The 13,503-nt window shown below is 37.7% G+C and overlaps 1 protein-coding gene across 5 annotated transcripts in view; it reads left to right on the plus strand.

Moving 5' to 3' along the window:
- Positions 1–13,503, plus strand: part of Chd9 (chromodomain helicase DNA binding protein 9) — a 208,022-nt gene that overhangs the window by 95,345 nt on the left and 99,174 nt on the right. For all 5 annotated transcript variants that reach the window (XM_055620763.1, XM_055620762.1, XM_055620761.1 and 2 more), the window contains one exon: positions 455–2,067. In XM_055620763.1, coding sequence (XP_055476738.1) covers positions 616–2,067 — 1,452 coding nt within the window. In that variant the 5' untranslated portion in view covers positions 455–615. The remainder of the gene's footprint in view (positions 1–454; positions 2,068–13,503) is intronic.

A 13,503-nucleotide genomic window follows, 5' to 3' on the forward strand; every position in this document is an offset into this window, starting at 1 on the left:
TACAACTGTGCTTCTGGCGTTTCTCTATAAAGGCTATGGGACCTGGAGCAGGTGATCATAATCTACTCACTACCCAAGAACATGGCACACTAGCTCTCTTAAACATACAACATTTTGAAGGCCCGTACCTAGATTTTCTGATCACTAGATAGAAGTGCCGGAAGTGGTAGACAGACAGTTCGTGTTGTAATGTGACAAATTACTTGTCATTCCTAGGGGCTTCTTTACATTTTTTTCATCATAATATATGTACTTCAAAATAAAGTAATGTACAGTTTTACTTTTAAATGAATAGCTATGTCCCCCACAGGTTCCTGTTTTCCTCAGTACAGAATATTAACAACGTATTTGCAGTGAATTATCACATATAAAGTACGGTGCATCAGTTTTATTTATATAAACTTAATGAGCACCCACCACTAAGTTTAAATTCCTTTTGTTCTTATTTTCCTAGGATTCTGACACACCATGACATGTAGTATGCAGAGCAATAATGAACACCGGCCTGTTGTGGATTAGTTGACAACGCTCAGAAATGATACAGTAATATACTGCAGGAAAGCTGAACATACTCTGTTTGGAGTGACCAACCCAAATTGTCACTGGAGTTTCAAAATGACAGACCCAATGATGGACTTTTTTGATGATGCTAATCTTTTTGGTGAGACCTTAGAAGGCTTGTCAGATGACGCATTTGTACAACCGGGACCTGTCTCACTAGTTGATGAATTGAACTTGGGTGCAGAGTTTGAGCCTTTGCACATAGACTCACTAAACCATGTTCAAGGTACTCCAACACATCAGAAGATGACAGATTTTGAACAGTTAAATCAGTTTGACTCAATGAAATTTCATCAAGTTAATCAGTCTTTTGGCAGCCCAGCTGAACATGTATTATCTCCACACTCTCAATTTAATTGCTCTCCAATCCATCCCCCAAACCAACCCAATGGCTTGTTTCAAGATGTAGCAGATGGTAGTCCAATGTGGGGTCATCAGACAACTACTGGCCTTTCTAATCAAAATGGATCTCCTTTTCATCAAGGACACTCACACTCTCTGCATCAAAACAAAAGCTTTGTGGCACACCATGATTTTGCCTTATTTCAGGCCAGTGAACATCAAACACAGTGTACTTCACTACGCTCACAACAAAACAGGAGTAATCTTAACCCAGGGCAAAATTCTCTTGGCCAGTCTAAAAGTTTCATAGACGTTAACGTTTCTGGCACACACAGAGTTAATGCTAACCACCCTCCACACCTAACTAATACTCCCTCCTCACAACAGTCTCTTCCAGTGCAGTTTTCCCAGACAGCAAACCCTCCAGCACACTTCCTCAAGTGCAGCAATCACCAGGAAGGCAATTTTAATAGACCTTCTCCAAGCATGACTTCCTGTTCTGTTAGTAACTCACAGCAGTTTCCTGCACATTATTCCTTCTCCAGCGGTCATGTGTCACCAAGCAGTCTCCTACAGTCATCTGCAGTTCTTGCACCCAGTCATACAAATCAGACTTTATCTGATTTTGCTGGAGGTAACTCCTTTTCACCTCATCGGGGAATTAAACAAGAATCTACTCAGCATATCCTGAGCCCCACTCCATCACTGAATTCAAATAATTTTCCAATTTTGCATTCGTCACATCCTCAGGGTAATTATAGCAATTCAAAATTATCTCCTGTGCATATGAACTTCCCAGATCCTGTTGACTCAGGACCTCAAATGGGTCATTTTAATGATCATGTGGAAACTAATGGTTTTTCATCATTAGAAGAGAATTTACTTCATCAAGTGGAATCTCATACGGAACCATTTGCTGGACTTGACCCAGAAGACCTCCTTCAAGAGGGTCTCCTCCCGCAGTTTGATGAATCACCGTTTGGGCAAGATAATTCAAATCATGTTTTAGATCATGACCTTGATCGGCAGTTTACTTCCCATCTTGTAGCACGGCCTTCTGACATGGCTCAAGCTCAGTTGCAATATCAGGCTCGGGGTTGGCCTTCCTCGTTGTCTAATCATCAGCATTTGCACAACAGAAACCATCTATGTTTACAGCGACAGGTATGTAGTTCTCTGTTTTTATATTGGTGATTTGAGGCTTCTGCTCTGTTCATTTTAACCGATTCAAGATATTTTATTGAGTGTGCATGTTTTGACAGGTTTATCTTGCTGTTAAAATCTTATTAAGAAGCAATTCTTTGTATTTTGGAGCTCTAAGTTTTAATATGTCTTGTTGCTTTTGTGTTTACTTTTAACAGAAGGTTATTTTGTCAAAATTAAACCCTATTAACCATAATTAAATTGGAAACGAGCCTGGAGACGTTTTAGTATGAATATGACAGGCATAGTACGATGGTCCCATACGAACTCATAAAGATTTATCAGCAAACCTTACATCTCCCTGATTGCTGGGTAAAGCACAGGAAGAAACTTAGAAAACAGGCACTGCTGGAGTTCACCTCTGTGATCTTAGCTTGCAGCTGGCTGAGACAGGGTTGCAAGTTTAGGCCATTATGGTTATATTACGAAAGCTGTGGAGAAGCTGGGCACCGTGCCTCACACCTGTAATCCCAGGACTCTGGGAGACAGAGGCAGGTGGATCTCTTTGAGTTGGAGGACAGCCTGCTCTACAAAGTGAGACTAGGACAGCCAAGAATACACACAAAAAAAACCCAGTCTCAAAAAAAGAAAGAAAGAGAGAGAGATAGAGAAAGAAAGAAAGAAAGAAAGAGAGAAAGAAAAAGAGAAAGAAAGGAAAGTTGTGGAGAAACAAAACACATATCAAAAACCCAGGAAATCAAAATTATAAAGGCAAGGCAATGTAGAACTTCAGTTAAAATTCAGTCTGTTGAAAACATAATGAAGTGTAGATCATTTGTTTCACTTATTAGAAACAATTTTTGAACACTCATGCTTTCAAAAATGTTTTTTACATTTATTTAATCTGTGTGTGTGAATGTATATGGAAGTATACATGCTGAGGTGCATGTAGAAGTTGGGACTCTGTTTTCTCCTTCTAGATCTGGATTCTGGGATCAAACTTATGTCTCCAACCTTGGCAGCAAGCAGCCTTACCTACTGAGCCATCTTACCAGTCTTAATGTTCATGCTCAAAGCTAGTATGTTTATGTGGAAATTTACAGTGTGCATGGCTTTATTCACTAATAGAATCTTTTGAAAAAACATTTGGACACAAACATAGCAAAATTAATATATCCAAAACATATTTGTAAAACATTATTTTATGTGTGTGGGTGTTTTGCTTGCATGCATGTCTATGTACCACATACATGCCTGGTGCCCACAGAGGCCAGGAGAGATTGCTGGATCCCCCTGAGCTGGACTTACAGATGGTTGTGAGCTGTCATATGGATGCCAGGAATTGAGCCAGGGTCATCTGGAAGAGTAGCCAGTGTTTTTAACTGCTTGGCAATCTCTCCAGCCCTGAAAGGTATTTTATGTTTATAGCAGGGAACTAGAAACATCACAGCTTATTACCATATACAAATTTAATGGATTACTATAAACATTAAAAAGACCTGTAGCCTAACACTGAGAAAATGTTAATGATACCCCAGGAATAAGACATAACTCTAAATTATGATCATAATAAAATAGTTCAGATGTAGGAAATGGAGCCAGATTCTGTGGATTAGACTTCAGCTCCTCATACTTCAGTCATGTGATTTTTGAGCTAGTTATATCATTTCTGTATGTTTCTGATTTTGCATCTTTTGGGGGTGGGTATTTTATTTACAGGAGTGTGGTTACCCACACTTTTAATCTAGCACTTGGGAAGCAGAGGCAGGCAGATCTCTGAGTTCAAACCTAGTCTGGTGTACAAAGCAAGTTCCAGGACAGCCAGGGCTACACTGAGAAACCCCTGTCTTGAAAAACAAAACAAAACAAAAACAAAACAAAACAAAATAACAACAACAACAAAAATGTTTATTTTATTTGAGTGTGTGTCCTCAGGGGCCAGAGTGGTGTTACATGAGAGCTTGGCATTACAAGCATTTTCGAGGTCTGATAAAGCAGTAAGAACTCTTAACCACTGAGCTATCTCTCCATCCCATTTCCTCATCTTTAAAATACAAAGTAGTGATCTGCAGTATAGTGGTGCTTGCCTTTAATCTCAGCACTTGGGAGGCAGAGGCAGGTGGATTTCTGTGAGTTTGAGGCTAGGCTGGTCCAAATAGAGAAACTTCTGGGACAGTCAGGGCTGCATGGACCCTGTCTCTAAACAGACAGACAGTAATATATAAAATAGCAATATCATCTGTATAATAGATGTTGGGAAAGATTAACAAAAGATTTAAAGGTACTTGGAACTATTAAATCACAGTTAGGTACTTTTTTTTTTTTTTTCTTCAAAATAGGGTCTCAAGATGTAGAACTGGCTGTTCTGGCATTCACTCTGTAGACCACACTGGCCTCGAACTCACAGAGAATGCCTGCCTCTGCCTCTTTATAAGTATACTTTTTTCATAGTAGTATTTTAATATGCAAATAAAAACATACCAGAAGGAAATAGGTTGTTTCAGGGTAATATATTTATACCTTCTTTCATCTGTATTCTGTCATTTTTGTCATATGAGAGTATTACTTTGCTAACAAAAATATATTAAGTATAATATTTTATGAAGTCTTACTAAATTAAGTATTTATGAAATGTTTCAATTTTTTTTTTTTTTTACAAAACTTCACTTTGTATAGCCTTGGCTAACCTGGAATTTACTATGTAAACTTTGCTGGCTTTGATCCTCCTGCCTCTGCCAAGTGAACTGTTCCAATATTTTTAAAAATTTTGTGAAAATGAGTACACAATGAAATACTCTGGATTCCTTTAAAGACTATGTCTCATGTTTGATAAGCTGGCCTAGACTTCAGACTCCCTATAGATAACTTTGATCTTTTGCCTCTATTTCTTGAGTGCTAGATTTGTAGATCTGTAACATCATACCTGGTTATTATACTCACTAATGTACCTGGTTAATGATTAGAGGATCAACCCAGGGCCTTGTGCATTATGGCCAAGCATTCTACCACTGAGCTATACCATCTTTTTATTTTTCATTTCAAGATAGACTTTGTTTGTTTGTTTGTTTCGTTTTGTTTGAGACTGGGTCTCTCTTTGTTATCTTGGCAGTCCTGTAACCTGGAAGTCAGAGATCTGACTGACTGCCTCACAAGAGCTAAGATTAAAGGAGTGAGCCACCACACCTGGCTCAAGACAGATTCTTACTAATTTGCTTAGGTTGGCTTTTAACTAACTCTGTGGCCCAGGCAGGCTGTAAATTTACAGTCCACTGCCTCAGCCTCATATGTTATTATAAATCTTTGCCACCAAGTCCAGCTTTATTTCAGATAACATTTCAACACTGGGTTTAAAAGAAAATTATTAACATATATTAATTGTACATAGTAGAAAATTTTGTTATGACCTTTTAATACATATAATGTATATGTATATCTATATATATTATATATGCATATCATGTATACATTTTATACATACAGTGTATTTTGATCATATTAATACATACTGTATTAACTTCTTTTGTCTCCTCTTTATCCTCCTCTTCTTTCCAACCAGCCTCCCTTTTACTTTTGTTTGTTGTGTGGCCTAATGATATTCACTACAGTTGCTTACAGGAGTATGGCTGAGAAACTATTTATAGGGACCGGAATACCTTGCCAGTAGCAATAGCGGGGGGGCAGGACCTTGTGAACCTCTCCTGGTTCCGTGACAGAATGTTGGTGATGGATCCAATCATGTGCAGGTTTTGAAGAAGTAACCACAGCTGCAGTAGACATCATGCTAGGAGATATCTCACAGCACTCTCCCTTTTCTTTCCGTGGTGACAGTCTTTATGGTTCCTCTTGTGAAATATTCTCTGAGACTTGTATTGTTGATACAGATGGCCCATTTAGGGTGAAACATGCAACATTCACTTACTCTCAGCGTTTTGACCAGTAGTTAATTGCTGTCCACTGCAAAATAATGCTTCTCTGACTTAAAGCTGAAAGCAATTGTAATCTAATGGCATAAACATGATTATTTAGAAGGCAATGTGATAGGCACATCATATCCACTTAGTAAAACAACAGCAGTATCTTCCCCATTGGGCCTCCAACCTCTCTGGCCATGGGATTTTTTGACAAGGTTTACAGTTACAGATGTGGGGCATCTCAAATCCAGTCAGACAGTGGTTGGTTATCTTATACTCGTCACTGTCGCACCAGTGGCGCATCTTGTTTGGCAGGTAATAGTTTAGCCCACAAGGTTCGCAACTCAGTAAAAACTCCTAGTAACAGTTCTTTCCCAGCAGTCTGTATAGCACTTTCTGTGACTATGAGAAGAAGCTTCCAGATCAAGTCAAACTTTATGTTTCTGTGTTCTGCAACCAGAGCATAAATGCACAGATTTGGAAATGTCTAAGATGGACATATCAAATATATACTTAGTTATACTTTAAAGACACAGACCTATTCTCCATTCTACTTGTTGAGTATTGGAATTTTGCTCCCCCTACTGGAAGGTGGGTCAAGTCAGGACCCTGGAGAAATTCTCCATGACAGAATTTAGGTTGATCTATTCAGTTTGTATGTGGTCTTTTACTAGTTTTGACTAATTGCTTTGTCCAATGTATAATTAGGTTATGAACCATTATTTACCTTCTTGCTTGGTTTTGTTTTCTAAGAATGAACATGTTTTGTTGGGTTTTTTGTTTGTTTGTTTTTCAATTCATGTTTTTCTAAAAATGTTTACAGCTTTGAAAGTAGTAAGGGCTGTTTTTTATAGATTTGCAGGGTTATAAAGATGAGTGATGTAGCCTCCTCCATTGCTAGCATATAAACATACAGACATTGAAGGAAAATTCTTTTAAAACTCCATTTGTAAATTATCATGGGGGCCGGAGAGATTCCCCAGAACAGGAGTTACAGACAGCTGTGAGCTGCCATGTGGTTGCTGAGAATTGAACCTTGGTCCTCTGGAAGAGCAGCCAGTGCTCTTAACCACTGAACCATCTCTCCAGCCCCCAAGTAATTATTTGCAGCATTGTAAGTAAAATAATAATGATAAATAATAATTCATTTTCCTTGTCTTTTGTTTTGTTAGAGAAGAATTTTGAGAGAATAAACTCTTTAAAGCTTTTTTAAGAAATCTTTTTTAAAAATTAATTAGTTAATTAATTAATTAATTAATATGTATATGAGTGCTTTATCTGCATGTACATGACAGAAGAGGGCATCAGCTCACATTATAAATGGTTATGAGCTACCATGTAATTGCTGGGAATTGAAGTTGGAGCATCTGGAAGAGCAGACAGTGCTCTTAACCACTGATCCGTCTCTCCAACCCTTAAGAAATCTTTTATGACAAATATTTTGTTCTGTTTTATAAGTCTTTATTTTTTTTTTGTTTTTGCAAAGTGAAAATAACATGTGATTTAAGTTCACTGTACAAGTTCTATAGTAATGAGACATGGGGTGGCTTAACTACTATTCAAAACTGGAAATGCTGCTTTAGATGTTGTTATATATGATGTTCTGCTTTTGTATTCTGATAATTTTTTAATGATTTATTTATTATGTATACAATGGTCTGTCTGCATGTAGACCTGCATGCCAGAAGAGGTCACCAGATCTCATTATATATACTTATGGGCTACCATGTGGTTCCTGGGAATTGAACTCATGACCTCTGGAAGAACAGCCTGTGCTCTTTTTTTTTTTTTTTTTTTCAGCCTGTGCTCTTAACCGCTGAGCCATCTCTCCAGCCCCCTCTGATAATTTCTTAACTTTGTTTAATTTCTTGATGTTCTTTTTACAAAGATACTTACTACTACATTTGTTTGTTTGTTTGTTTGTTTGTTTCTGAGACTGGCTTTCTCTGTATAGCCCTGGCCATGTTGGGCAGAGCTCACTCTGTAGACTGGGCTGTCCTCAAACAGGGCTCTTCTGTCTGCTGGGTTAAAGTTGCATGCCACCACTCCCAGCCACAAGACACACTTTTAAAATAGATTTAATACAAGGTTATTATAGACAGTGGAATTATATAAAAAAAATATATAAAAAATATTGCCACATGTGATACTGAGTAGACATGGGTTATGCCTGATTCTTCACACTTCAGAGATTAAGGCTAGAAGATTAGGAGTTCTAGGCAAATTTGGGCTACTTGGTGACACCATATCTCAAAAAGGAAGAATGAGGTGAGGGGAGGGGCAGGAAAAGGATAAAACTTGTGAAGTTGTTAGGAAAGATAACAGTTGTTGACACTTTGTTATATAAGTAGCCAGTGAGGTCTGTTATACTAACAGTTTTGCAATTTTTAAGGAAACAAAGTTAGAAGCCAAACCTCACTATTGACACTTTGTTACATAAGCAGCCGGTGAGATAGACCCCCTATGCAGTGTTTACTGATGTAGAACTCATTATATAGACCTGGAATGGCTTCTACTTCCTACTTGCTACAATCTTCCTTGGTCTGCCCCCAAAGCAGGCACTCCGAAACAGGTACTCCCCAAGGCATCCTGCTAAGAAAGTGCTATATCGAAAATAACCTGACACACTTTAACACATTTAGCGATCACAATGTACATTTTATTTGGATTTGATCATTTGCTTTAATTTACATGGGAGGAAACTGAGGTATAAAGAAGATAATGAACATCAAGGTACATCGTAAGCAATCACTGTTAATTCTACCCCACCTAATTTGATTCTATTATCAATTTGGCTAAATATGTTAGTGTATTATACTATATAACAATTGTATGCTTTTTTTTTCCTCCTCTTCCCATTCAAAAGTCAATATTACTAGTTCTGGGGACGCAATTCAGAGGGTAAGAGGACTTGCTGTGCAAGCATGAGGACTTGAGTTCAGATCCTTAGCACCCAAAAAGCCAGGTGTTTTTTTGCACGAACTCCTGCACTGTGGGGGACAGAGACAAAAAATTGCTGGGACTTGCTGCCAGCAGTCCAGCCAAAAGATGCTAAGTTCCGAGTTCAGTGAGACACAGTGAGAAATAAAGTAGGGAATGATAAAGGAGGTAATCCAGTATGCTTTGGCCTCATCCAGGATGTAGTACACACCACCATCCCCCGATACTGTTGAGAGCCTTCAGTTATAGAAGACCATGAATTTCTTCAGTCACTGTTGGTAATAGATCATCCATTAGCAGAGAGAGAACAATCCCAGGGCAAGACAAACAAAAAAGTTAAAACATTGTATGTAAGATAACAGCAAATGACCCAAATGTAAACACAGTAACTATCTTCAGATGTTTGAAGGACTTTAGAGGCCAGAATGAGGCCTAGCAAGCAAAAATGAGATCATGTCTGTAGTGTATGGAAGAAGTTTCCAATAAATTTCTTTTAATGAAAGTAGGAAATTAGAATAATAGCCTAGAATTTTCATAGGAGCGGTTCTGTAATAGGCAGAAAATGGACTAACTTGATAGCTTATTTCAACTCTTAAAATTCTATGACTGTAATTTTAGGAGACATTATAGAATATATCACATATTCACTATATAGTTCTTGCGTAGCAATTATAATTCTCTAATTCTTTAGTTAAAGTAGGGCATTTTAATCTAGAAGATTTGACAGAAATATCGAAATGAAGCATTATTCCTTTAGGTAAATTCCTAGACAATTTATTTTGTGCTTTGGAAATAGCTGTTTTGTAATAGTGAAATATGCCTGACTAGGTGTCTCTATTCGAGTAGCTAATCTGAAAGTATTATAAATTGAAGAAATGTTTTACAGTGGTGTGGTGGTATTGATATAGGAAGAGATAATCAAGTTCATAATCAGAAGCATGTACTACAGCTTTCAGTTAAGTACAACCTGGCAAACTGTGTAGACAGTATGTTGCACATTTACCACACAGAGAATATTTTACAAGTTGTGGCAAAAGGACAGTCTTTGAACAGGTATTTTCTCCCACTAAAATATGTACTTGTGTACTGCAAAACTGACTTTTTCACAGGTTCATGGATTTTAGCATTAGACAAGATCTTTCTATAGTCTCATCTATTAAAAGCAAAATGTAGAAAGGCTACAACTTGCTTATTTTAAGTTTCCTTTCATAGGTAAAGGCTGTAGTATTTTTACATGACCAGACATGAGAGCAATACCACTCTATGGTGAGACATTATATTTGAAACACTGTTACAGAGAATAGTCATAATTTATTGCCTCCAGTATGCAAATATTTATACCCATTTTTAAATATATGGGGCTTAAGTAGCTATAGATTTTGGTATATTAGGTAGAGTTCTATGAAACAATCTTCTGTAGACTGGGGGGAAGTTCTAGTGTATCTTGTGCTTTTCATACCCTCTAGATAGTTCTCATACTGCTGTGCTTCTTTATTCAGGAATTGACCTTTAGTGACTAGGAAGTTAAACTGGTCACCAGCCTTGCTATTTGTGAAGGAGAGAAATAAATAATTTTCTTCTTTATTCTTAACTAGTCATATGTTGCTAAGGTTTTTAAAAACTAGTTAGTTAGTTAGTTAGTTAGTTAGTTAGTTAGTTAGTTAGTTAGTGTTTGTGTGATCATCCTGAGAGGCTAGAGGCATCAAAATCTCCTAGAGCTGGAGTTGGGTATGGGTGGTTGTGAGCTGCATAATGTGGATCCTGAGAACCAAATTCTAGTCCTCTACAAGAACAACACACTTAAACACTGAGCTTTAGCGCTAGCTGACTATTGATTTGTGGTAAGCAGAGTGAATGGTTTGTTTAGTACGTTTAAAGAGACAGCAAGCTGAGGTATAATAAGAATACAGCCTACAGCAAGATTTCTTAGTTTTAGAAAAATCTCTAATTAATATATGTATATGCATATATGTATGTGTGTGTGTGTGTGTTTATATATGAATTTGGCCTATAAGAAAGAAAGCTAAGCTGGACATTGATGGAGTACACCTTTAGTCCCAGCACTCCTGAGGCACAGGCAGGTGGATCTCTGTAAGTTCAAGGCCAGCCTGGTTTACAGAGTTTGTTCTAGGACAGAGAAACCCTCTCTAGAAAAAAACAAGGAAGAAAGAAATAAAAATAAATTAAATGAAGTTGCAAAAGAAGTTAAAAAAATTTTTTTGTATCTTTCATCAAAATGTATTGTGTGGAATTGGAACTTCCCAAAAAGGTCAAGCATTTTATGTTATCATCATGTTTATGAATATATAATTTTGCATGTATTATTTAAATTCAAGTAAATAGCTCACAACTGCTTGTGACTTCAGCTCCAGAGATCAACCTCTCTGGTCTTTGTGGGTCCCTGCACTCATGTGTGCATACCTACATACAAAGAAAGACACATAATTAAAAATAATACTATGTATATGTGTGTGCCTCTGTGAGTCTCTATGCACCATCTGCATGTTGGTGCCTGTGGAGACCAGAAGAGGGCACTGGAACTTTAGTTACAGGGTATGTGAGCCTTCTGGTCTTGGTGGTAGCAATAGAACCCAGGTCCTCTGCAAGAGCTGTAGATGCTCTTAACCTCACTGAGTCATCAAAGAACATTTTTAGAAAGAATGTATGTGTAGAAGAATAGTCCTTTTGGTTGTGATACTGTGTATTCTAAAATCTTTCATATATTAGGCAAACATTCTATGTATGTCAGGTACATTCCCAAGGCCAAAGTCAGCTTTTTCCTCTTTTTCTTCTTTCCCTCTTTTCCAACTTTCATTTCTTTTTTAAGCTATGTAGATCTGATTGTCCTAGCTATACCAGGTTGGCCTCAAATTTAGAGTAACTCTTTTGCTTTTTGCTTCTCACTTGAGTTCTGGGCTACAGATGTTTATCACTATAAACAGAAATAGGGCTGGGAGATAGTTCAGTGTTTAAAGGGCTTTCTCTTTACACTGTAAGTGTGAGATTGGCATCCAACCTTGAATTCTGGTTCTGGTTGCTCCCCAGGGCAAGCTGACCAGCAAGAGTACCCGAAGAAGGGAGCACTGCACTTGGTTGATGGTTTCTACCTCAACAAATAAAGTGGGAGAAGTATAGTTCTTGATGGCAGCCTATATCGTCCACACACACACACATACATACATCATACATCACCTGTATATGCAACATGGGAAACAGGAGAACAACGATTGCATTGTGTACACGTATCAGCGTGTGAGAATTTCAGATGTTCCTCCTCATTCAAACAGGGGTGCCAGCCTGTCCTGGAGTTTAAATTGAAGACTCTAGCACTGAGATACATTTCTAACCCTTGGGGAAGGGAGTGGTTGTTTTTGTTTTTGATATTAAGTCTGTTCCTCTTTAACTTAGGGTGCCCTTGAGTTTGGTATGTAACCCAGGGTGGCCTCAAACATGGGCCCTTATTTCCTCCACTTCCTGATTTCTGGAATTTCATATGTACCCTGATAGCCCTTCAATTTTTTCCATTTTAATCATTATAGTTGAAATTTGAAGTTCCCTGATACATCATGATGTTTTCCATCTTTTGGCCCAAAATGCCTGTCATGTCTAAAGAGTTTGTTGAAGTCTTTTTTTAGTCAGATATAGAGGTTATTCCATGTGTGTTGGAAATGAGGACGGAAGGCTGGAATGGGGGTGAAATACCTAGTGGGAGCTTAGGAAAAGAAGTCTAGTTGGCAGTTTTGTGCGATTAAGAAGTTACAGCAGGATGCTGTTGTGTACATCTGTGACTCCCGGACTGGAGACTGAGGCAGAATTATGGGTACAGAGCCAATCTAGGCTACATAGTGAGACAGTGCCCCCTTCCAAAAAAAGGCGGGTCTGAAGAAGTCTAGTCATATATTACACTCAACTAAAAGTAGATGCGATGTGTGAGAAAATAGTAGATTTAGGTTGTTCCCAGATTTTAAAAATTATAAAGAAGCTTCTGAGGCTAGAGAGGTGGCTTCGTGGTTGAGAGCACAGACTGCTCTTCCAGAGGACACAGGTTCAATTCCCAGCACCCACATGCTGGCTCACTATTGTCTGTAGCTCATACATATGATACCACAGACATATGCAGTCAAAACACCAATATACATAAAATAAGCAGATACATATTTTTTTAAAGGAAGCTTCTATAAACATTTGTGTGCAGGTTTTAAAAAACTATAATCATTCAAATAGCTGTTTGTTGCCAGCCACTTCAAGAATGTTGTATAAATGAAGTCATATAGAGTGTGTGCTTTTATAATTACGTGGTTTGAAGTTGTGTTTCTTTAATGTCTCACAATGCGACTACCTTTTCTTTTATTTATTTTACATTCTTTTGTTTGGACAAAATGCTTATTCAAATAGTTTTCCCATTTAAAATTTGTTTTCCTATTGTTGAGTGTTTTTGTTTTGTACTGTTGGATATTGAACCTAAGGCCTTTTGTTAGCATGTGACAGGTGTACACGTCTAGGCTCTAGACTCCTTTATATAAGAAACATCAATCTTAACCACATTAGTTAATACCAGCATTACTAAGTGCTTACTTGTTAATGTTTTAAGAGCTATGAATTGAAT

The sequence above is a fragment of the Psammomys obesus genome, unplaced genomic scaffold (assembly GCF_907164565.1).
Source record: "Psammomys obesus unplaced genomic scaffold, mPsaObe1.curated_primary_1811, whole genome shotgun sequence".
In the NCBI taxonomy this organism is placed as follows: Eukaryota; Metazoa; Chordata; class Mammalia; order Rodentia; family Muridae; genus Psammomys; species Psammomys obesus.